Here is a 26,690-nt window from a genome sequence, read left to right as displayed (position 1 = left end):
GATTAGCAAACCATAACTAGGGATACACGATTATAGCCAAAATGATAACCACAATTATTTTGATCAATATTGAGATCCCGGTTATTTATGTGGATTGTTCATTGTATTTAGGGACAGTGCTACGTCAGCGCTAATTAACAAATCTCTGCACCAAAATGAGACTTAAAATAAAGTTCTTCTTCACTTGAATTCAGTGCATTGTTGTTTGGCCCATGAAATACACTACATTACTGTTCTACTCTGGACTGCAGCCGCAACATTCAGGAACGTTTTTAACAGGCCGCACGTCTGCGGCATAGCAGCACGACGGCTCCCCCAAAAGTGAAGCCAAAAGTTGGCCATCGCCCCCTGGTGGCTGGCTGTCCGTTTAGGAAGAGCTTGATTTGATACGCAGCAGAGTTTTCTATAAGCGGAGCACGCATTTTGAATGTCAATAAGCAGTCGCTCATATTTATTTCATTGTGGGAAGCGAAAATCGTGATTGCGATTAATATTTGATTAATTGTGCGTCAAGTGAGACTGTAGCGGCAAAGGGTTTTATTGCTAATGAATCAAGCTTCTCATTTAAAAGAGGAATAATGTAATATTTCTTTCTTGAAAAATACATTTTCATTTATATATATATATATATATATATATACATATATTGCTGTCCTGGATTTGACTGTTGGTTCAAAGAAAATAGTTAATAAATTAAGCATTACCCCAAATCCTTTGAAGCTGAATTTCTGAATTTAATTTCTAACCAGCCTACATCCAGTTACTGTTTGTCTGAGCAAAACATACTATACATCTACAATAACAGTATGGATTGTGCTCGAGGCAGAATGCTTCTACATCAGAACAGCAGACCTGTATTTGCCGTTTAGATGGCTGGTGTATCATTTACCGTATGCACTTAGAGGATGAGATAAGATGACCTTGGTGTGCCTGGTAAAGCATACAAGCAGGGAAAGCTTGACTGCTTCTCTCGAGGGAAAAGGATACTGTACACCGAGTTTGTGTTCCACTCAGATGTATCACTTTACTTTCCTAATCAAATTAGAGATGTGTAATGAACTATAAATATGTAGAAATGGACTACAAATGATCCAAATTTGAAATAATGTTGATTAGGGGTGCCATGGTTGATGTTGTCATTTGAGTAGCTGCACTCTGCCCGTCTAGATATTTGAAACTGGATCCTCAATCCTGCCTCTATTGATTCTGAGGCCTATTATATGCAGTAATTGCATGCTGCTGCCTTTAACAAGTCTTGGTTATTGCATCTGTGAATTGCATTACTACGTTTATTGAAGGGCTGGGAATATTGCCTGAAAAGCTTTCTCTTGCTCTTTGTGCTGATATTGAAAGAGCACCAAGGCAGCACGAGGATAAAATATCGGAAGGGAGAACTCACTGATACACGTCTCCTAGTCAACTCAATGCCTGTTTCTTTTGTTGTAAACATTGTAATTTTGTTCAATAGAGCTACAGTATCACAATATAAAGCAGCATATAATGCATGGTAAAAACAAGGTTTGTTGACCCTTTGCATTAAAGTCACTTTTAGCCATGCTAAGACTGAAATAGCCCCACTATTGGAATGGAAATTGATTTTGCATAGACGTTCATGTTCCCCAGAGGACGAAGCCTCAGAAGGATATTTCACAGGCGATATTACACACATGTTTTTACTCATCTCTTGAAATATATCAACATCTGACAGATGGATGGCAGAAGATGTTTTGTGTTTCTCAGACGATGTACATGACTTTAATGATCCCGCGACTAATTTATTTTTATTCTGATGATTCCCTGACTTTTCATCTAGCACCACCATCAAGTCAACATTTTAATTTGTCCGATACTTTGGTTTATGACTAAATACTTCCAGAACTAATAACATTCCTATCAGCCACAGCTGTACTTTGTGTTTACATGTCAGAGTATCAAATGTTAGCATGTTAGCATGCTAAGATGGTGAACATGCATATACCTGCTAAACATCAGCAGGTTAGCAGGCTGACGTTAGCATTTAGCTCAAAGCGCTGCTCTGGCTGAAGACTCTTCGTTTTGGATTTTTGTCTAGTTTTATCTCACTATTTGGTATTTACTGCTGGGCATCATCATGTAATTCAGATTATTATTAATTATTAGGGGAGGTTTGTTTGTCACCACATACTAGATAAACCCCACTATTAGATGTTTAGTTTGTCAGGCAGAATATAACGACTATTAGAATGCAGTACAGTTTAGTTCAGTTCAGGTTTACCACTGAGGACTGGAGATTTCCCACACACCTGCTGAGGATCCTCATGCTGGCTACATCAGGCCTCTCTGTTACAAGCCCTGCTCTGCCCTCATGCCACTGGCCCCGGTGGCTGCCAATGGAAAGACACACACACACACACACACACACACACACACACACACACACACACACACACACACACACACACACACACTACTCTCTCTCTCTCTCTCTCTCTCTCTCTCTCTCTCTCTCTCTCTCTCTCTGTTGTGCTGTCCCTTGCCCACCCTTTAACATGTACATGCCTGCACATCCCAAGCCAGCATCTGGCTTGGCACTTGGCTCCGTTGATCCTTTCAGAACAATTTAAATGGATAATCAGGCTGGTGATGCGAAGAAAGTGGATTGTGCATCTCTTAATCTCTGATCAGAGCCCCCTAAGCTGCTCCTGGTGCAGAATTAGACTGGCTTTATGTGAAATGACACTAGACAGTGTGCAACACTGTAACACTCTGTGGGTTCCAGTAAAATCTGGCTCCTCTATGGGGAGAGGGTCTTTCTTCGCAGACAGTTGACATCTTCCATACCCCCCACCCCCTAAGAGACGCAAACGCCATGTCTCCATTATCAGTGCCTCTGGTGCAGATGTTAATTTGTATCATCATTAACAAAGAGATGCAATGCACACAAGCTAGGTCTCTTGATACTGATCTTGCTCTATCTTCCCTCCCCCACAGTTTTTTTTTTTTTCTGTTTCGATCTTCTACTTCTTTAGCAGACACTAAACACCAGCATTCCTCTCCTCCAAGTACATGTCTGCGTTTTGCTTAAAGGTCACAGTCATGCTTGTGCTGCTGTCCTACAAAAGTGGAGCTCACCTCAGCCAACCTTCTTCTTTGACACCTCAAATCTCCAGGTTGGCTCTGTGATTCAGGCCACAATGCACCCAGCCTATAGGATCCAGTGGCCTAATATAGTCCTGCCCTGATTTACCTTACACGGTGTAACACCACTGGAAACCTACTCACATCAGCAAAAGGTTTCCATAGAAGCACAAGAGCAAAATCATGTAATTGATACGTTTCCTTCCTCGAAAGCATTCCTGCAAGGGCTTATGTGGATAAATGTGGTCAAAGTATCACAGCCGGTGCAGCGTATCTGTACTGGACAAGGCAGGATCAAGACCAGGCTGATACTTTTCTGTCAGAGGTATTGTGAGCGTGTGCCGGTGTTTTCACATCGCTACATGATAGGATACAGATGAGACCATCAATCTCAAAGCTGGTGTGGAGGTTGACCCGACTCTGCAGGGGATGTTGAGAAAGATGAATGAAGACTGCGATGATAAACGATCTCTGATCCTTCCAATGTGCTACTGGAACCTGTTGTCCATGACTCATGACAATTTTGTTTTATATATATATATATTTTTATTTTTTTATAAACACTGCGTTTTGATTCACATGCTGCTGAACAGGCATTATTGTGGACTAAGTTCTGGAGGCTTTTGAGCGGACTGAAGCATAATATGACAGCAGAGGACTCATAGTAAATGGCTCCTACTGAAGGTGCTCGTGATTTATTCTGCACTCTGCGAGCCAGAGGCCAGGGCTGTGATGAATATGACCTTAGCTCCTTTTGAAAGGAGAACTGATTCTCTAGCACTGAAAAGTGAAACAGTGGTATGGGAAGCAGGAAGGGAGAGAGAGAGAGAGAGAGAGAGAAAGGGAAGGAACTCTATTTGCTGCCTTTGCCACTGGAATTCATCAGTGCTTGTCAAGACAGCTGCCCTGAGTAGGCAATGAATTAGTTTCAAGTGTCTGTGTGCTAAAGCAAACAGGGGGAACATTAATACTCCCTAATCAAGGGCTTTGTTGGCATATTCCCTCCGTTGTCTCCCTTCTGTTATTCTATCCCCTACCGGAGACAGACAGACAGAGCCGAGGAAGACGCGGAGGACATGCCCGGTTAGCTTCATTGTTGAACATGGTGTGCTCTGCTTGCACATCGTGCAACTCTCAATATCCGGTTTATAGGTTTCAGGTTAGGGTGGGAGGTTGATTCCCATGGGATAAGCCTAAGCGATGATGCTTAACATGTGCCTAAGCGATGTAATGTTGTCACATTTTGTTAAAAGTGAGCCAACCAAGAGTGAGACAAACCAGCTGCCCTTTCAAAGAAGCAGGGTTTATCTCCGAAAGTGAGGCACGCTCATCTCCGGGACTCCCAATCCCGTTGAAAATGAAAAGCAGGTGTGTGTGAAAAGGTGAAACCTTTTCACACACACACACTTTTCACACACACACACACGCCTTGCGGGAGACTCATCGGTGCCCGTTTGAATTGGTATGAACGCCTGTTTACTCCTGTTCTTTTGGCCTATAAGCCAATTATTTTCATGCCAGGATTGTGCGAGACATTTCAAAATGTTGATGCGGTCGCTAGAGGCAGGTCTTAAACAGTACCGTAGAAGTGAACAGAGGCTAAGAAAGTAGCGTTTGGGATCAACCTGAACCACATAGTGTTTGTTTTTCACAGCAGCTTCTTGATGCAAGCAGTGTGCAAAGTGCTAGCGGTTGAAATCATGTCTGCACACATGCGTGTAGACTTGCAGTGTGGTCATTGTGATGATATGAATATATTGGCTTTCCACAGAGTAGCTTAATGCAATGTGCGGATGAAAACAAGACCCAAGTAGGTGAACAGTCCCATCTCCAAGAAGGCACATAAGCAAATTAAGTGTGACCAAAAGCTTTAATTCGAAAGGCAGAAGGATTAGGCTGTTTGATGAGCAGATTTAAGGGTGCAGGCAAGGGGGAACATAAAGGAACACTTCTGGCCAAGCGTAATAATCTTTGAAAATGTTCTTTAAACCCATCTCCCTGTGACGTGTATTTTCACTGCACTTCAACCCAACATCTTCCATCCCTAAGATTAAGGGCTTTTGTCATGTATCCTCTCTCTCCCGTGATTGCTGCTTGATATTTTTGCTTTTGACGTCTTCCTCTGCATTCGCCCTTTTTTTCCTTCTTTTTCCTCAAAGTGGACTTTAATAGGTTTGTTACATGTTGTGCACATCATGTACATGTTACATGTTACATCTTCGTGCACTTACAGACACGTGTATTACCACTCTACCAAAACACTCCCTGTCTTAAACAAAGTTGTCTGATTTAATCCCTGAAGGTTTCCTTCCGGCATGTTGGAGAAGGCCCACCTCAGAGAATGTTTCCTTCCTGTTTTCTGCTGCTGGATTTCATGATTTCCCTCTTCCTTGCAGACTTTTCACACGCCCAGCTTGGGAGACGAGGAGTTTGAGATTCCTCCCATCACACCTCCACCTGAGACGGAGTCTGGTCTGGGTCTATCGGAAGTGGACTCGCCTTTCCCAGGAATGCCAGAGCCCCCAGTTACTCACAGGGGTCTCTTAATTCCCCAGTTCCCCCCTCAGAGCCTGGATCTGCCCTCTATTACCATCTCACGCAACATGATGGACCAGGAAGGGGTGTCTGTCAACAACGGCCAACCTGTGGTGAGCACTGCATTGCACATACAGCACTAGCAAATCAAGACGTCTGTTTATTTTCTGTGATTAGAGAAAAACCACACAGAAAGCCTGCACTAGTGCTGCTCCAGTATGTGTCCTTCTAGTAGCTGCAGCTCCAGATGTGGTTTTTGATGATGTATCCAAACTAACAGATAGGACTTATAAGTATCCACCCCTGGACACCCCTGATATCAGAAGCATACAGTCCTTAAATGATCCCTTTTACTGAACCAAAATGTCACCTTCACAGTTTTTGTATGCCTCCTGTTGTCCCTGCATCTGGCACAGCATCTGGCCTTGTTTACAACACAGGAGGTATATGATCACATTAAGTAAATGTCATGATATTATGTTACTTACTGTGAGGAATTTTTTTTTGGAGTGTGGATGATCTCCCTCTGTAAGGTGAGCAGATGTGAATAGATCACAGGTGTTAACGTACAAAGCACATCCAGTCCCAGAAGGACAGAGAAAATAGGACCCAAAAGTGCCACCGTTTCACATGCTCATATTTAATTCATGTTGCCTCCAGAAGCCCCCTTTTTTCTGTTGTAAATGCTGATGCATGCTCCTGTCCAATGTCACACAAGGTCTTCAGAAAAAGACACACGTTTCTGTTTGGAGTTTAGGATCAGCTTTGTCTTTGTGTTGTATAGAAAAACCTTCTACTTTTAGCTTGATCCTCCTTTCCTCTGTTATGGATGATCAAACATGGAACTGTAGATGACATAATCACTCTCTTTATGTTGCCTGGTGCTATAGATTGTGAGATTGTTGTATTGGGGTGGAAAGGCATTTTCAAATGCCACAATCATAGAAGCATTGAGGAGGAAAAATGGAAATGTCACCGGCTGAGTAGTTGTCTTACAGACCTATTATAAGAATGGAAGATTCATTTAGGAGAAATGAAAGGACAAAGGCATGAGCGGAGAGATGATGATGTTGATGCTGAATTGGCTTTGTGAACCACAAAACGCATTGTATTGAGAAGAGGTGCTATGATAATTGTAACTGTGTGAGTAAATTAAATGTAGTTTAGACCACCTGCATCCCCTTTACCCCCCCCCCCCCCCCCCCAACACATTTGTTAAATCGCATTGATATTAGAGATATTTATTTACATTCCATACGGGAAGGGGGCTGTCAAATTTTACAGCTCTTTTCCCTGCTTCCATGCTTCTGGCATGTGAAATAATTGCTGCTTTTAAAATATCTTTCGCCGCATACAGTAAGTGAGCCCCGGAAGGCTTTTGCCTAAAGAATTTTCATTTCATGGTCAGTTAAGCTTTCTACATCTGGAAGAAACGGAACCTTGACACAATTACATTCCTGACTGTTCTCACGACTTGCTGGAGGATTAGATTTGATTCTCAAACATTATTCCTCTTTAACACCATTTGCATGGCTCATGTCTCTGATTGTGCGGAGACTCTATTAAAAACCGAGGGGAGCATGTGGGGTTTTCTGCTCCTTGCCTCGTGGCTTTTGTCGTCGGCACACTACTAACTTGTTATCAGTCATCGCACATTGTAGCTGGTGGTGGCCTTTCATTTTTCCTGTAAATGGGATTGATCCCTAAAAGTCTCGTGACAATGCCTTTTTAGAAATTTTATTCATCTATGGTTTTATCTTTGCCTTAAAAAGGGAACGCAACTTTTAAATGAGATAAGTAACAGCGCTGTTTGCAGTGCATTCTATATACAGAGACAATGATTTACGAAGGCCCTAAGAGGGGTGTTTTGTCATTTTGTCAGCACACTGATAAAGGAATGACAACCTTATATACATGATTACATTCTGTGGTATTTGTTATGGCTGCAGGGGCAAACAAATAAACCGTGCACTATTGCAATTACATTTTTCATCAAGCTGCCGTGCTCATATTTCCCAAACACTTGTCTTGGGTTTTCTTTCTTTCAACACGCTTACTGGTGGGGAATATTGAGTGTGTGTGGAAGCCTGTCTTCTTATCACAACTTAATGAGGAAACCCAAGCAGTGAATATTACCTGGGCTATTTTCAAAAGCTTCCTCCATGTCATTGCATTGCCAAGTGTTCCGCTAATTCCTCTCCCCGTAATGTTCAGCGTATGTCTTGCAAATTGGCCACAGATGCCGGTCTTCTACAAAGAGAAATACATTTTCTCAGCTGCAATGTGCCTGGCAAGCCATGAATCTGAAGTCATTATTTATTTAATCTGCTCTCCTAACAAGCTTTCTGACTCTCATTTTTGTCTCCCAGCATGTGTCCTCCTGATTTGTGATTGAATCTCAATAGTGCCAAATAGTAGTGGAGTTGGGGCTGCCAGTATTGCTTTATTCACAATTTCTTCTCGATTTTCTCCCTGCTGCACAGCGAGGGTCTCTGGGTTCTATTTCAAACAACACCTGGTGCCTTCACCACACTTTAGGCTTTCCTTGACACATGTTGGCATGCACTGAAATATCCTCCACGCTTGGATTCCAAACCCTACAGTAACTAGTTGTATAAATTGTTAATTTCAATATTTAGGAGAAATGAGCCCTGCTGTCTCATTCCATTTGCCACTATGTGGCGATGCATTATATATGTTTCATTAACAACTAGCTGTTTCGCATGTCATTAGCTCTACAGCAGCAAACGTATAGTCCGTTTGGAGCACATGCGTCATGCTAGATGAAAGCTAGGCTGAGAAAGAGATTTTCAGTTTGTTGTTCACATGATTTGATATGCCTTGATATTGTGTAGATTGCCAGAGTATAATACCCTGGGCTTTGACTGGTCAAAAACACTATCTTGAATCAAATGGAACATGTGAGCACTGTTGCAGAAAGCATGTTTTTCTACACTTCCCTCTTATCTCCCTTCCAAGCCAAGAAGCACTGACATGAGTTGTACATCAATTTAAGAGAGTGGATTTTTTATTTTTTTTTCCTTCTCTCGCTCTGTTTCTTTTTTTCGTTTCTCCCTCGACAGACGGCTATTGTGACATATTGGGTCAGTCAGAAATGAAAGATATTCATGCAGGCATGCAATACTTGTAATGAAGTCTCAGCTTGACCTTCTGCATGATTGATTCTGTAATTTACTTTTCTCAGGCAGCTCTCAAAATGAAATGATGTCATGTTGGACAAGTTTTAAATACCCATAATGCATCGGGAGAAAGGGTGGAAAGGGGGTATGGGTCAGTGGCTGTACCGGACCAAGGGGAGGGAACCTGCTGGCCTCAGAGTCTGATGGAGGAGGGGGGGGAGGGGAGAGAACAGGGAAGAAGAAGAGAGATCTGTTTTTAAGTGGGGGTTAGAGGTTGGGAAGATAGATGGACTGAGTTTGAGCACCACAGAGAGAGAGAAAGAGAGAGAAGTGTGTTTGACTGAGACGGGGCAGGGGAAAGAAAAACAATTTATCTTCATGCTATTATAGCCTTTACCGGCATTCAAAATTCCATTTTTCTCATTTGGCTTAAGCACAGACTTCAGCAGGTTGCTGAAAATGGAGGAGGAAAAAAAATAAAATGGTGTACCCATTTAGATGGCGAGTAAAGGAATATGTGCAGAGCACTGATAAACTATCTTTAATAGGACTGACCTTTCATGCTGGCGAAAGTTACTGGGGGATTCATCCTTATAATTACCATATAGATGATTTTACCCCTCTCCTGCCATGGAACATTTCCAAGAGCTCTGGCATTGATTGAATGGAAATTGAACTTGTTAACATTCTTTTCAGCCTGTTACAGCTCAGTACATGGTGCCACTGTTCATAAAGTCTCCTTCAATTCTGATTTCCAATATCTTAAAGAACAGACTGTAGCCTGTTTTCATTGACATCAGTGTTGAGATTTTTATCACTTGGTGAATGCATAATGTTTCATTTTCTTTGGTCCAGCTGCTGTTTATTGGCCTGCATTTACTGTGGAAAAGGTTTCACATGTTGTCAATAGCGTTTTTGTTTTGTTGTTTTATTTTTTCCGAACGCTTTATGCGGCTCTGTGTGGAGTGTGGATGAGGCCAACAATAATGTACAAAACAAACTATTTTTCTTCTTTTTTGCAGCACATTGTTAAAAGCATTGTGTTGTTGCCAGCTTTTTCAGATCCCACATTAAACGCAACACAATGGGGAATATTACAAAATGAATTTGCATTTAAAAATAAACGACCTTTATTGATTTGAGAGTAGATTTCCGCTTGTTAGTGTTTGACCGTACAAACACACAGGCAGACAGCACACCTACACACACACACACACACACACACACACACACACACACACACAGGGCACATCTGGTCACTGTGTACTCGAGATAAGGACTTATTTGCAGATTTACGATGACTATCAAAATATCTAGTTAGATGTCTGCTGTGACTGCTGACAATACTGCAATCAAAATGCAAATGAGGAAGTAGAAGAACATACATAAACATCCTCGGACCAGATTCATATTCACAATCAAGGCAAACGTTACCTAAGATGATTTCTTCCGCTGTGTTATTAGCTGCGTTATTATCTTTTCACTCGAATCAGACGTGCTGATGCTGGCATTTCTCCGACGTAACTGTCATCGTTGTTCTGTTACACAGGGTGGAAATTGCTACTACTCCAGCTATTGCTATAATATGTGATAAAATAAGACATTTAGCAGACTGTTGGATGTGATACGTTTAAGTGTTTAACCGTGGTCATCAGTGCATATTTCTTTTTTAAAACGCACAAACATCCAAAGGCCATTCAGAAGAAATCACCATATTCCAAACAAATGGCAGAATGGGCCATTGCTCTAAGTCAAAACTGCATCATTGGGATTCGGCAAAAGTGTTATTATACAGATGGCCACGACTAATGAGCTCAGTGTGTGCGTCTTTGATGTTCGCAGCGAGCAGAGAGCAAACTGCGAGCCATCGTGTTCTCGGTAATGAAGATGACAATAGCACTTGGAACATGCCGTGTTGCAGATATGTAAATCACAGTCATTTGGTCACAGGCTTGTTTATTGCAGCTTTTTATTTGCGAGAAAACTGAGAGCTTCCATATTTGAAGCGTCGCGACAATATGTCTTCAATTTCTCCCCCACCTTCGGCTCACCTTTTGCCGAATCCTCCTCGCACGTGTAACTACAAATCCGCTCTCACTTCATAGATTGTATTTATGATAAGCAGTAGACATGGCATATGAGAAAGAAATGGACTGCAGATCCAATATGTTTTTGTCAGAAATGGTGTTACAATATTGTTTTTGAAGGCGCACATTCATAAGGTTCTTTCAATAAAGCCAGGTGTGTGGGTTTATGATGTGTTGATGTTGGGAGAGATTGAGTTTGTGCTGCTGAATACCAGATGGATGTACCCAGGGAGAACAAATCACCTTTTCTGTTGTGTTCCCCTGTTCCATGTCAGCTCTGCTTGCTCTCTGATCAGTCTTCCCTCTGGGGAGCTGGCAGTCCTTGTAATTTCATCCTCACCACAATCAATGCAAACATGTTGCATGCACCTTCACTGAGCCTCTTTTTCAAGAACCAAACGTTTTCCCAGGAAATAAACGGAAAAGAGATTTTGAAGATGTTATTACATTGTATACTGTCTGGTAGAAGTGAGGGGAGCTGTCCAAAGCCCTTAAGCTTCAAACCTTCAGCCAGTTAATTTATGGAGTTGATTATACAGCAGTATTTTTTTATACCACTCTGGCCGTCAAACATGATCTAAGAGTTATAACCTAAAAATTAACGCTACACTAAAGCATATAGGCTTGTGGCCGCCTCAATCTTAACTGACATTTAGGTGCATGCATTGTAACTGCGACTCCAACAGTCCTTTTATTGTGGCATTTGTAGTTATGTACCACAGCGCCGGGGAACTGAGTCCACTGTTCCCCTCCAGGGACCGGGCAGTCAAAAGCTGTGTCACAGATTTCCATACAATAGAGTTTTGAAATGAATCAACCGAGCTGTGTAGCCATCTATTACTGGCTTATGAAGTTGGCTCCTCGGGTGTCGAGATAATTTATCATGGCCTGTAATAGAGACATTTAAGACCCGGGACGTAGTGACGATGTGATCTGCCACATGACAATCCGCAGAATCCAATGACCCGATTTCCCCTCTAGTAGGGAGATACAGCTTCATGAGCTCTGTGCACGGGCCAGTGGGGTGTCACAGTGAGTACAGAGATATCTCTGCGCTGGAGAGAGGAGGTGGGAGTCTATGCAGCCAAACCTTGAGAGCAGTATGAAAGCAAAAAGGGATCAATAAAACATTGTTTGATTATTATTTTCTTAACAAATGTCTCTTGCTTTTGTATCAATTCCTTTACAGAATGTTGGACCAGGCCATCTTCGCCAGTACCCACCCAACCCAGCCATGGTGATGAAGTCCATCATCAGCATGAACAGCCCCAATGGGATGTTATCACGGAATCAGCTGACCACCATCAACCAATCCCAACTCAATGCGCAGCTGAGCCTAAACATGGCAGGACCCCACATCACCCATACTTCCCCATCACCGCCTGCCAGCAAGTCCGCCACACCGTCTCCCTCCAGCTCCATCAACGAAGACGACCAGGACGAAGGCAACAGGGTGAGCGAAGTTGGAATCCAGTCATGTTACCGTATTAAGTCGTATTTGTAGGGAATTAACCTGCTGATATAATGGACTGTTACAATTGTTTTGTAAATTTCGTTATCTCAATCATTGCAGGTCATTGGAGAGAAGCGACCAGCTCCTATAGATCCCGTAAAGAAGCCCAAGACCCCTAAGAAGAAGAAGAAGAAGGATCCCAATGAGCCTTCGAAGCCGGTCTCGGCTTATGCCCTGTTCTTCAGAGACACCCAGGCCGCTATCAAGGGTCAGAATCCCAACGCCACCTTTGGAGAGGTGTCCAAGATCGTGGCCTCCATGTGGGACGGTCTGGGAGAGGAGCAGAAGCAGGTACTACAAAGTTTGATTATTCAGACTACTCTAGTTACAAAAGGTTACATCATCAGAAGCAAATGTATGTACAGTATGTGATCTGTGTATTGTACTCTATATTTTAAAAGGAATGATCTCTAATTGATAAGAAGCCTTATGTGTCCATTCACACGCACCTTTGTGTCATTACAGGTTTACAAAAGCAAAACAGAAGCTGCCAAGAAAGAATATTTAAAAGCCCTTGCCGCATACCGCGCCAGCCTGGTTTCCAAGGTGAGAAACTGTTCCTTCCTGTCACATCAAAAAAGTGTGAATTTGACAGAAAAGGTTTATTCAATTTTGTCAGAATTCTTTGTATTACATTGTGCACTGTGATGTTGTAGAAAACTTTTTTTGTAATGAGAAAAACAACAAGCAATTTGATGTCCAGAAACTTTACAGTAGACCTGTAGATGGAGGAAATGGTATTCTTCAGAGGGGGAAACTGTGGCTTTGTAGATAAGTTTGGATATTTTTTTTTTGCCCCATCCAGGCTGCAGCAGAATCAGCTGAGGCACAGACTATCCGCTCGGTGCAGCAGACCCTGGCCTCCACCAGCCTGTCCCCAGGCCTGGTGATGCCTTCACCCCTCAACCAGCACCCCTCCATGTCTGCAGCTGCCCTGGCTCTCCAACAGGGCCTACCACGGGCCATTGCCCCAAAACCTCTACAGATGAGACTAGGGGGCAATCAGATCGTGACCTCGGTTACCGTCTCCCACCCGAACATGTCCTCCGGGATGCCACCGCAGCTGCTCGGCCAGATGGGTGCCGGAGGGGGCATGGTGGCGGGTGCCCAGTCCACAGCGATGTCTCAGATGAGCCCACCGATGCAACCGGTGCAGCAGCATGCGATGCAGCAAATCCAGCAGCAGCAGCAGATGCAGCAGCATCTCCAGCACCATCAGATGCAGCAGCAGCAGATGCATCACCAGCAGATCCAGCAGCAGATGCAGCATCAGCATTTCCAACACCACCTCCAGCAACAGCTGCAGCAGCACCACATGCAGCAACAGCAGCAGCACCAACAACAGCAGCAGCACCAACAACAACAGCAGCACCAACAACAACAGCAGCACCAACAACAACAGCAGCACCAACAACAACCGCAGCAGCAGCAGCACCAACAGCAGCACCAACAACAACCGCAGCAGCAGCAACAACAGCAGCAGCAGCAGATGCAGATGCAGCACATGCAGATGCAGCATCAGCTGCACCAGCAGCAGATTCAACATCTCCAGCAGCAACAACAACAGCAGCAGCAGCAGCACCAGTCCCAGTGTTCCCCACCCCAGCACTCTCCTGGTACACCCCATTCAGTGGGAGGCTCTGCATCGCTCGGCAGCCCCCAGCCGGCCACACAGCAGCAACCACACCCCTCCCAAATCCAGGCCCACGCCCAGGTCCTGTCCCAAGTCAGCATTTACTGAGCCAAATGGAAATCCTATCTCACAGAACAGGAATAGAATAAAAGCATCACTCCCCGTTGCTTTGCTAAGTTGCACTTAAAAAGTGTGAAAGATTTCGAATGTTATACAAAGAACTTGTCCATTGTTATAGACGGATATGCACACGCGTGTACAGGGGGTAAACATGTTAACTGGGTTTTTGTCTATAAAATAGGCTGAGCTATGACAGAAGCCTGTTAAGGCGAGCTCCCAGTGTTTGTTTATTTGTTTGTTTGTGCGGTCTTTCAGTTGTCAATTTAAACTGACTGGGCACACAATATGTTGGAAGATGTGTGTCTTTCACTGTTTTATTTAACAATAAAGCTTTATTTATGAGGCCAGAGTTGTCAGTTTGAATGCCTTTCAACAAAAGGATTTCTATCAGCTCTTACCTGGACTGAGTGACTCAGAGGATCTTTGCTGGAAACCAGTAACCCACACGTCACTCTCTGTTCCCACACTGGCCAGTAATTACCGAGACATTCTTTACTCAAACCTTTATCTCTCACCCGTCGCAGATGTAACTGTTTAACAATGGCTTGGAGGAAACGGTTGATCAGATCATCACACGTCGGAGGCCCAGTGATATTTGAACACATTTAAATCATGTCACCAATGCAGAAAATGTCTTGAAGAATAAGCGGAACAGAAAATACAAAGTCTAGGGACACCGATCTCTGAATGAATGACTGAACAGACTGAGACAGAAACTGCCATAAATCATTTATGTCATCACATCATCAAACTGTAGCTGTAATCTGCTGTACATGTTTTGTAGAGTGAGGAGAGGCGAGACCTCGCGTATCAAATAATCTTTGCCCAAAAGCGTGTAACTAGCAACCCCCCCCCCCCCCCAAAATGATCTTCTTTATTCTATTTGTTTTTACTTCAGATGTTTAACAATTAAATTATGTTTTTATTTTGTGTAACAAAGGGGATATTTTATGGTAAATGCAAATGTCGAGGCAGATGGTTTGGGGGATTGATGTATTTTTACTCTGCTCCTTGATACATCATTGTTTTAAAAAAGGAAAAAAGAAAACTAGCAGAGCCAGTTTCTTGCACTGCCAAAGCCAACTGAAAAAGGCATCGGAGGTATTTTTGCCAGTTGTACAGAAGTCCCTGGAAAAAAAGAAAATTGTTGTACATTTTTCATATCACATGTTGTAAAGTTTTAATATGTGAGGCTTTAATTAAAACATTGTTAAACGACCTGTGGATTGCTATATCACATAGTGCATTTCTGCTCTTTTATACTTTTTTATGAGTTACAATAGCAGCGATTCATTTTGTTTGTATTTTGCTTACGAACCAACTGCTTTTTGAAAACTGTCCATAGAATAAATGCATATCGGTATGGAGTTCTTGAACGGTTGTTTTCAGCTCACAATAGGAAAAGTAATTTAATGTTTGAGTTTTTGCTCGGCCATGAAGACCAATCCAGAGACATTCCATCACTAATATGATAGTAGCCATAATTTTGTATGAAGTATTATATATTTCTTTGTGTCTCTGTTCAAAATTAAACTATCAATCACAAATATTTATTTGAAGGAATCGCTTTATTTCAAAAGCTTTACTAGCCATAATTACTATGCGATAATTATTCACGTCTCCTTGTTAGCTATTGAAAATTAATAAATAGCACTCAGTCCTTTTTATGAAACATCAAAAAATGTAAATTTGTATGTTTTCTATGGAGTAATTCTATAAGAGAAAAAGATCATTTTCAGTGGTATGTGAGCATTCATGCGGGCATCATTATAGTGCGTGCTGTTTGTCAGTGATTTAAACAGAAGTCATTGTAACTGTGTAAAAACAGTGTCGATACTGGACAAGGTCAGCATGTACTGTAACTGGTACTTGTCTCAATAACAGTCCCCTTCTCACACACCAGTGCATTGGATTCTGCCTCTTTCTTACTCCCTTCAAAATCGCTTCATTTCCAAGACATCCCCAGGGGTTCGCTGAGCTCCCTTGAATAAAATGGCGAGCGGGGGAGGGAAGGCAGGCAAACAATAATTATCATATCTTCACAATAGGCTGTGAATCCACTGGCCCAGAGAAGGGCCTTTTTTTATTCCAAAGGCTGCTGAGACATTCTAGACATGGCTTAATGTTAGTTACAAATTAGAGAGAGAGAATCTGCTCCTGTGCTTCTGTGATAGCGGCTTGATAGAATTTTCAAATTTTTGGTTTGTTTTCAATTAGTTAGTTTTAGGAAAGCATTTGTAATTTGGGCCGGGGCCCTGCCGTCATTGCTGCTGCTGCTGCTGCCGCGGTGATTGGCTCTTCGGCTCGGTATGGAAGCGATGCCCATTTCTCCGCCGTGATTAATTACAGCATCTGTCCTGTCAGAAGCCTGAGTGAAGAGGGCTGCAGGAAAAAAACTGCAAATAAGCGCTGGCAACAGTCTTAAAGTGCTTATGATGAAATGAAAATTAAAAACAGCAAGTGCCACGCATGACCTGAATGTTAACACGGGGGGGAAGAGGAGAATGTGAGAGCGGTTGTCCATGGATACCAAAACGCATGCTTTAAAAAACACACAGTAATGAGGCTCTGGGAAATCGCTGTTATTATTCTGAACAGATTCACAGCAGAGTCCATTAATAATGCATGGAGCTCCTTGTTATTCCATAACCCCTCAGTACTGTGGTCACTGTGTGTACAAATATCTCACAGCCAGGGTTGGAGTTATGGGACTCTGCAATAAAAAGGTTACAGATATTTTCAAAACACTGCTATATACACACACACACACACACACATAATTTACAAGGATAATACACTGTTCCTCCTATAATGGGGACTGGTTTAATTTGAATAGGTGAATAAATAAATTCCACTGCTTTGTGCTGTAGACTCTGCCTGTTAGTATGAGCAAGATAAATATTTTTCCAGAGTGCAACATGATATTATCATAGAAGCATGAGGCAATCGATGCTCTTTTTTTGTTTCAGTCCTCATCATTAACTAACGCTGATGAAGGGCACTATGACATTAATATGTCATTTGTGTAATGCAATCACGAGGTGACCTAATTGTCCTCCACCTCCCCACTGAGGTCAGTTGCTCGGCACCGTGCCAAGGATGACTAAGGAGTCAGATGTGGAAGCTAAGGGATTTTGGATTTTAATGATTTATTTGGCTCTTTTGTTGTTTTCCCGTTCATCGCACATATACAATGTGAGCATAACAAAAGCCCTGCTGACACTGACCATCTGACCGTCTGACCCACGCTGCAGCCAATCCCACAGTCTGGACTCAGGTCGCAGATGTAGGACCCGCTCTGCTCTGATACTAAACTTTGTTTCCTTAAAAACAAAACAAAACAAAACAGGCTTTTTTGACTGATAAGGGGAATTGCAGAGACAACTGACCCTACAAGTGCAATGCCAGTCTTTGGTGTACAGGGAGGAAGTAGGCCTCCAGTCAAATGGATGACTCTGTTTAAGGAATTCTTGACCTTGCGATGATGAGCTTTGTGAAGAGAACTATTGACCTCTGAGATGAATGGTGAACTCTGTTTGAGGGCTGTTGGCTGCTCTTTTTGGCTGGCTGGACTGTTGACATCCCTGACCAATGGTAACGTTTGTTTAGAGAACTTTTGACCTGCCAGACTAAAGGAGCACCATAGACGATGCCTCCGAGCTAAGCTAATGGTATATTCAGGGGGGCTAGTATAAATATTATGATAGCCTAGATTATCTTATTTATCTAATTCTATTAATCATTAATTCTGTAAATGAATCATGTGTATTAATTCTAATAAAATGAAAACAAGATAATGCTCATTTTTATGAATTATCAGGAAAAAATACTGGCAAGAAATACAGATTTGCTATTCTGAAGGAAGACGAGCCCAAGCACAAATAATCACAAATGCAGTCTTTTGTTCCCTCTCCGTCTTTTTCATCTCTCACAGGCACATGCATGAACATGCAATATGCAAACTCACACACACACACACACACACACATACGTTTTCCACCCTAGGATTTCTGCTCAATGATGTTGCCTTGGTGACGCAGTGATTCAGCCATTAGGCTGAGCCCCCTCTTTTGTAGAGATCTGTTATTGTAGATCTGATCTGCCAGTCTTTTGACCCGTGTCAGCCAGCCTGTGCACCACTATACCAACACAATTCTGATAAACACATGCAGAAAACCATATACTGCAAACGACTAATGCTGCTGTTTAATATTGCCAGAGGCAGTGCTACGGCTCTTAATGACTGTAAATAAGCCTATTTCCTGTAAATGATTAACAGTATGTAATCATAATCAGAGGATTCACATGGATCTGGAACGTTAAAGCGCCACATCTAAATTATGCAATGATGGAAAAAAAAAAACCTGTTGTAGATTTGATGTTCACAAATAAGTCACTGAGATGCCTCTACCTGCCTCATGATGGTTTTGACATGCGTCAGGAGTCATTAGATACTTTTGGAATCACAAACTCAAAGAATGGGATTTTTCATGCAAATGTCTTCTATACATATTTGAGAGTGTATTGTGCAGTCAAGCATATGCTAGAATGAGAGCAGATAAGCTAACCACCATCCTGCTGCTGTCAACGTGACAAAGGTCATGGAACAAACATCTAAAGCCCAAAGAAAAAAACTGTTTATTTGAAGCAGTTGTCACCATAACAATAACAGCAGTGAGCATATGAGGACCTGGTTTGTTTCAGACTATTATGGTTCACTCACAATGTTATTGTGTATTGTCAGTATTATGCGGACCAAATGCATCTGGAGCATTTATTCCCTGTTGAGTTATACAGTCGCTCTAAAGAAATGCACAGCGCGCTGTCTGTGATTTGAGAAAGCTTTCTTTATTGTGACAGATCATCATGCCCCAGAGGTTGACAGATGTCCCTTCATTGTATGGAAAGCGATGGCAGTCTCCTTTTATTTGGACTTGCCTGGTTTAAGAATGTAAAATCCAGCTCGCTCTCCCCCCACTGCCACCGATTTATTTCATCAGTATTTTATGGGCTTTGTGTTCAGCAGAGGATCCCGACTCTGAAATTGCCTTTTATTGCAACTTACTTAGCCTGTTAATATAGGCTATTACAGAGCCAACATGTTCCTATGGCAACAAAACTGATAAAGTGTACCAGGAGACTAGAGTGATAGATTACACGTGCACGCTGTGTCACATCCAATTAACTCAAACTGACTGTACACCACATTATGCCACGACTTGCAGGAAAATCAATAAATATGGACGGTACCCAACAAGGTCCCCCCTCTGTTCCTTTCTTTCATCCTTTACGATGGCAGCGAAGCCAAGACAGATCATGCCACTAGGATGTCCCTGCTGCTACAAGAGGCAGGTGCTGTGTAGACACCATTCAAAACTTGGCCTATTCAGTCTAACTCCTCTAACGCTCCATTCATGCATAGCAAAACACCATCTGCTCCTGTTTTGCCCGGAGCAATCACAGCTGACCAAAAAAAAAAAGAAAAAAAGAAATCCATGATAACAGCTGTTGCCAAACAAAAGCCAAACAAAAGGGGGGTAGGAAAAGGTTAGAGACAAGTTGGACACCAAAAATTACTCATTGGAGAGGGTGAAGGAAAACATTTACTCTTGGTAATAGTCAGGGAAATGGGATGCCATCCAGCAGAGCGACGGGGAAAGGGTTAAACGTGAGACGTTCAATCTGTGGGCTTGGCAGACTTGAAACAGTACAGGATCAGGTGATAATAGACTCAAGCTGAGGATGATTCTTTTACACAGTCAATTCTCAGGGTGCAGAAGCAGAGGCAAATGAGCCATCGAGTCTCCTCACAGTGAATGGCTGCTGTCTGAAGTGCATGCAGAAGCAGGTATAGATACACACAGGCCATCCAGGAGCGTACTTACCATTCTCTATACTGAACACACCTGTTGGCAGTAGAAAGGTTACTGTATTTCTTTATGATTGCAACTAACAATTTATTTCGTTACAAAATAACCTGCCGATTATTTTCTAGATTAATTGTTTGGTCTTTGAAATGTGAGAAAATAGTGATATATTGCCCATCACAATTTCTCAGATCCCAATTTAACATATTCAAATTACTTCCTCCAGATGTAAAATAATTACTCACTACCTTTACTTGCCTTTACTATATATGTAGTAATAGCACAATATAAATATACTATTTTACAACTAAACCTCTAGCATTAAAATGATTACTAAAATACAGAAATATTATTAGCAACACGTTGTTAAAGTGTCAAAGGTAAAAGTACTCATTATGCAGAGAAATGGCCCTTTTCAGATTATTATATTACAATATATAATTACAATTGGTTTATTATTATTGATAAATTAACTGATTCATTGAAACAGTGTTTCAATGTAAGAATTGTAAGAATAAAATGGATCATACTTTATGAATTCATCAAATGTTTTGTTTGGAAAATGTTCTGCAAAGTCACTAATAGCAGTGAAATAGTTTTTAAAAACTGATTTTAAATACTCTATAATATATATATATATAATATAGTAAAGTACAGCCACTTCCCACTGCTGATTTCCTTTCAAAGACGACAAAAGAAACTAGCAAATATTTAAAAACGTAGTTTTATCGCCACGTTCATACACAGATGAAATATCTGCATTTCCTGTATACCCATAACAAGCATTAGGAGCAGTGCGCTGTTGTAAAGCACCCGGGGAGCAACTTGGGGTAAAGCAGATTATACAGATAATCTAAAATAATGATTCAAAAACAAGAAAACTTTAAAGACAATAATTTCAGAAGAGAAAAGAAAGAAATAATTGAAATAAAGGATAGACATACATGTGACATTGCTTCAGCAAGGCTTATAGTTTCCTTATAGTGCTTTATGCTGCATTGTGGTGTGATTGGCATCGGTTCCTCGACCCTGTGAGGCCTGGCTTGATCTAATGTATGGCCGCTGACCTGGGGGAGGGGCCGCGAGCGAAGGTGAAAGACCGAACAGCTTGCATGCCTCTAGACCTCAGCTGCCCATACAGACGGCGAGCTGTAAAACCACCGCTTGAGCCACATAGAAGTGTCATGGCATCCACACACAAAGCCGACAGGAAGTCAAATGCACCTGATATACAATGAGGTGGTGAAACAGCGGTCTGAGGAGGAACAAAGTCAAAGTGGAGGAAGAAGAGGAGGAGAGAGGGATCAGTGAATGATGATGATACCCATTGTCCCCATGGGGATAATTAAGTTTTATCTTATCGTACCTTATGCTGACTATGAACAGACCAGGATCTAATTGCATTTTGCCATAATTCATGACATTAAAATAATTCCTTAACCTCACAGTGCCAGATGGTCGGGTGTGTTTTGCAGCTATAAAACAACTGAATTTGCACGACAAGCTTTAGACAATCGCAGGGAAGCGGTGCAGCATACATTCTTCATATTTCTGTGATGGGACTGAGTGACGTCATCTGAGTTTCCAGATGCTGGGACTCCAGGAAGGAGCAGTGTAATACAAATAAGCTGGAGATGATTTGCAAGTGTATTTTTTAACAAATTTGACTTGGAAACATGCAAATTTCTGGGTTGGACCGTGATGCTGTGAGAGATTTCATAGGCAGCGCTTTTATTTATAATCAGAAGCTCCTGTGGCAGTTGATCAGTCAATTTGCCTAACAAATAACTTTTCAGTTGGCTGCACACGACGGGCCCTTCGTTTGCGACACCATTTCAAGCGTAGTTGAAGCAAAGCAAGAACAGAAATGAATGATAAAAATGAGCGATGCTTGGAGAGAGAGCAGACAGCTGCTCTTTAAGGTCACGTCCTGAGCTATGAACTCTGCTGAGCAGCGTAACATGGCTGTGTGGATGCCTGGACAGTGTACAGTAGACTTGTAATGAAGAGGGGAGAGACAGGACAGAAGACAGGCTCCAGCCTCACGCCATTAGATGTGATTTGTCTGCCAAACTGATCCCAGTCCCGGTAGTTTTATCAGTTTAATGCCCAGGCAGCGTTCATTATTTCTTTGCCGGGAGGGTCAGCCTCTCTTCAGCAGAACAAGTGTGGGTTGTGTTTCTGTCAAAGAGGGAGGGGGGTTAGTGCTTGACCCGCAAAGCCATTCAGCTCTCAGAGTGATCCATTGTTTGGGTCCTCTCTTTGTTCAGTGCCTGCAGAGAGAGAAGGGGCCAGCTAAAGGGGAGGGAAGGAGCAGAGCCGGGGTCTCGCTGGGTGCCAGGGGTCTGCACTTACCCTCAACACATTCTCACCTACAGTCCTTTTAGTCCTAAAAGGCCATGCGGCCTAATTTTTATTTATATGTGCCAGTGTTTTAGCACATACTGAAGACAATGCACTTTAGACTTGCAGGTCAGGGCAGCTGAAATATTTTATTAAATATTCCTCGCATCAAGGCTGGTAAGATAGAAAACGTGTTTTATTTTTCTTATTGTGATGCTACTCAAAGAGTATAAAAGTGTTGGAGAAGCAGACTGGTCTCACTAATGTAAACGCTTCATATAAAAAGCACAGGGTAAAGAATATTAGTATCTATTTTATGGCCATGTTTGCAATTGTGGAATTTGCCTGCTTGCAGCTTTTAATAAACACTACCATAAAACCAAACAGTAGATTAAAAGTTTACTCTGCAGGGATGCAAAAAATAACTTCTCATCTATCAATGTGATGAATTTGCCATTTTTACACATACAAAATAAAAGCTTTTGGGACTTTTCCACACGCAATATGCTGTGAAGCACTGAGAGGCTGCATGGTGGCTCAATGGAGAAACAGCTTTCACAGTCCCACGTTTCTGGGTGGAGGTTCCACGTTCTCCTAGTGTTTAGGTTTGCTCACACATACATAACCCATGAACCTGTAAGTATGTGCATTTCCATCCACATGTTTTTATGCACATTTTCAATTTGAGCATAAAAACACTTGGAGTGGAAACACTGGAAGTTTGCAAATAAGTTTCTATGCTTGGATGAAGTGGCAAAAAACTAAATTTGGCACATGACGCGCAAACATCATCAACATACCAGATACAGGCAAAGGTTTCATTTACACAACATCAGTGGGAGACGAATTACAGATTATATTATTATTATTATTATTATATTTAAAAAAAAAGTATTTGTTATTGTTATTATTACTATAAGTAGTAGTAGTAAGAGTTATTAATCTCCAAATCAATTCACATGTAAAGTTTATCGCTGACTAAAGAAACAAGTCGGTTGTGTCGGTCAGCTATTTAAAACGTGTCCTATTTCCAGCCTTATCTCAGTCTGTGTCAGTGACTGTGCAGCCAATTATCCTCTTTTTGCTCTCATACAACTTTTCAGCTTTTGCTTTAAGGTGATGTGTCTTGGCCAAGTTTATTGCACCAATACTGACGACAATAGATGAGACAGACTGCTGAGGTTCGTCTTATCAGGTCAACACAAACTTCCGTTGTTGAGGCTTGTTAACTCAGGGGGGTTAAAAGTAGCTGCAGATATACACAGTCACATCAATGTATAGCTTTAGAACCGCACAAAATTAATGGTGAACTATTGATCTCTGGGAAACACGTCCGCAGCCCAAACTGCATCTGTACAAAGTGAACCTCTGACTAATACTTTTAAAATAAGATCTTAGGGACTTGTTACTCTCACACAGGTGTTTCCATTATTCTGGCTGATTACACCTGCGCTCGGGTTGCACTTGGGTGGAGTAAGGCTGAGAATTACTTCAGGTCACCAAACTCCATGTATACATGAGATAGATAAAGGTGTAAACTGTCCCCGCCCTAGCAGGTGCTACAAAACCAACAAACAAGCAAGAGAGGTGTCAATCAAACTAATTCAGTATACACGCCCAGAGAGTCCCGAGAAGAGGTTTAATCAGGCAAAACACCTGTGTGCCGCCCTGGGCCAAAGCTGTGCGGGGACCTAAAACTAAATGAACCGCAAGTTGCTTAAACTACTGTAAATCAGCTTGTTAGATAAGTAGCTATCGTTTCTCTCACCGCCTCAACTGTACCATAGGTGAGTGACCTGAAGGTGCGTTCACAGCACTGTGTATTTTGTTGGTCTTTATCATTGTCTTTTTTTGCTCTAAGATTCTGTAACAGTACAATTTTGAGCTGGGATTAATAAAATGCTCTATCTAATCCAATCTACTCTTGGCTGAGTACTTCCCCCTGCCATTTAGTTTTCTGGATTCTCCATCATTTCATTCAATAAAGAGAGAAAACTGCATTAAAAAAACTGCTAGAAACTGCAAAACTGGCCATCTGGAATATTTGGGAAGGCTACTGCACAGCTGATCCATCACAGGACAAACCGGCTGGTGGTCATAAAGTGTTTATTTTAGACTAATACTGTATGATTCTCGGCTCTGGCATGGGCCACCCAATCTAATACTTTCAACATTGAGGATAGGGGGCCCAGCCACTAGTAGGAGCCCATGAAGACCAGCAATAATCATATTCGTCCTAAATATAAGCAATGACGACCCAATTTTAATTTTGAACCAAAATATTCAACATTACTCATTAAAACAACTAAAAATAACCATTGTGCTAATTGTTGCTTTAGTTAAATGTAGCCTGTACTCGTATTCATTTTTTAAAATTATTTTGTAGGCTACCCGCCAGGCGTCACTATGCAAGTTACGTCTCCGCAATTTACGCAAAGGCCCCGCCTCCCTCTCGCGTTAAAGCATGTCAATGTTTATAACTTTGATGACAGAATGAAGCGGAACTATCACGAGAAGAGAAACAAAAAAAAAAGAGTGAATTTGGAGGGAACTGCAATCAGGTAAACTTGTGTTCTCTCCTCTCCAAGTTTGATGTCAGCGAACAACAGTAACGTAAGTTGATGTATAGCTTGCAGTGCGCCTCTCTAGTTCGTCTGTTCTAACCTGGCTGCTAGCTGCGCAATGCATTGGTGTTTCTGTTTTGCAGGACTGTTCTGTGACTTAGCCCCTGACAGAAATGCCAGTGAAATACAGGCCTATGTATTGCGTTAGATAAACACCAACGGGCAACAGACAAAGATAAAAGGTAAACAGCGCTATGCGTGAACGTGCGTGAACGTGCGTTTGTATGCGCGAGCGTGAAACGAAACAACAACAACAACAGCAACCTCTGTGTAGATCAGTCAGTCCAGATAATATATAGGCGGGATGGCACTCCTCACAGGCACACATCACTGTAAAACAAGTCAATGATTATCTAGTCTCTAGTTACATCGCTGGACCAATGCAAGATGGAAAGCAATTGCTGACATGGATTATTGATAAATCTATATCCATGTACCTTTTAAATGCTGATTAGCTGTGCATATGCAGGGCGATATGGATGCACATCTCTCAGTAAATGATAACCAAGTATTCAGCCAAGCCACAGCCTTGTATGAATAGTATTTTGTATTTGAAAATGAGTAAAAGGAAATTAGGGCAGATTGCCGTAATAGTATTGTTATCTGTAACCTATAGGCTTGTTTACATTGTATAGCCAAAGCTTGTATGGAATTTTAGTGCTGGATTAATTACCAGACAGCAGAGTTCACTTAACTTCAGATTCCATAGAAAATATTCTATTCAATAAATGCTTGTTTACGCCTCATTCTGTTCTGTATAGGTCTACTCATTCTCAGACTGACGGATGGAGCCAATTGTTTTAAAGGAGGGAGGGTAGTAATGGGAGCACTGGGGTGACTGTGTGGCAATGGCAAAGGGTTTACATGGCTCACGGGTCAGGACCGGCTCTGCAACTGTTGCGGGAAAAAAAGCATGGTCACATGACCTGTGAAATTTACTGATCTAAACTATGAGCTAATGTTGGAGTGATATATGTAGCCCCCATCACTAGGTAAGTATATCTCAGTTTACATGTACAGTTTACATGTATGTGTTCGGTAGGAGAAAGACAGCAGCATGCGTTGACATAAAGTAAAGCAGATATGGCGAGGGCCCATTCACCGGGCCTTTTTCAGGGGCCCAGCCATTTCTGTGGGCGGGTCTAATGCAGTTAGTTCAAGTCTCCCCTTTGCCTAACTTGAAACTGTGGACATTTGGGCAAACCTGAAGAGCTGAGCTAGAGATTATATGCAAACACACACTGCTGAAATGAGCTTAGTCAAATTGTCTAGCTGCTCTTTTAGGTGATTTGGGGACTGGCTGGTGGTTGCTCTATTTATCATACGAATCCTAATGTGCTAATTCTGTGTTCATAATCTGAGGCAGCATCATCGATCAACATCGCTTTGACAGGCTCCACACCCCCCTACCTCCTCTTTCAGGCGCTGTTCTCATGCATAAAGGGGTCATTTCTCCACAATGTCCTAAATTCACAGTTTCACTGCGGAACAATACAAATGAGTTTGCTCTGCCATTTGTGATTAATGGAAAATCACATCCCCTCATTCTTTTTTGGTTATTAAAGGACACGTCTGTGTTTTGGATAAATGGGGTTTGTATAAAACATGCACCTCTCTGCAGTTCCTTAATATCTATTTTCCCCACTGAACGAAGTGGAGAGTGATACAGAATGGCTTTTTTTTTTTTGGTGCCCACTCATTGCAAGAATAC

General features: G+C 42.0%; 1 protein-coding gene across 1 annotated transcript in view; it reads left to right on the top strand.

Annotated features, from left to right (window-relative positions):
• Positions 1-14,133, top strand: part of tox3 (TOX high mobility group box family member 3) — a 37,751-nt gene extending 23,618 nt beyond the window's left edge. The window contains exons 4-9 of the mRNA XM_076077960.1: positions 5,514-5,765; positions 12,069-12,332; positions 12,453-12,683; positions 12,858-12,938; positions 13,198-13,758; positions 13,921-14,133. Coding sequence (XP_075934075.1) covers positions 5,514-5,765; positions 12,069-12,332; positions 12,453-12,683; positions 12,858-12,938; positions 13,198-13,758; positions 13,921-14,133 — 1,602 coding nt within the window. The remainder of the gene's footprint in view (positions 1-5,513; positions 5,766-12,068; positions 12,333-12,452; positions 12,684-12,857; positions 12,939-13,197; positions 13,759-13,920) is intronic.
• Positions 14,134-26,690: the final 12,557 nt, after the last annotated feature.

This window comes from Anarhichas minor, unplaced genomic scaffold, assembly GCF_050575085.1.
Source record: "Anarhichas minor isolate MPS153535 unplaced genomic scaffold, ASM5057508v1 ptg000062l, whole genome shotgun sequence".
Classification (NCBI taxonomy): domain Eukaryota; kingdom Metazoa; phylum Chordata; class Actinopteri; order Perciformes; family Anarhichadidae; genus Anarhichas; species Anarhichas minor.
This window is presented reverse-complemented; position numbering and strand designations above follow the sequence as displayed.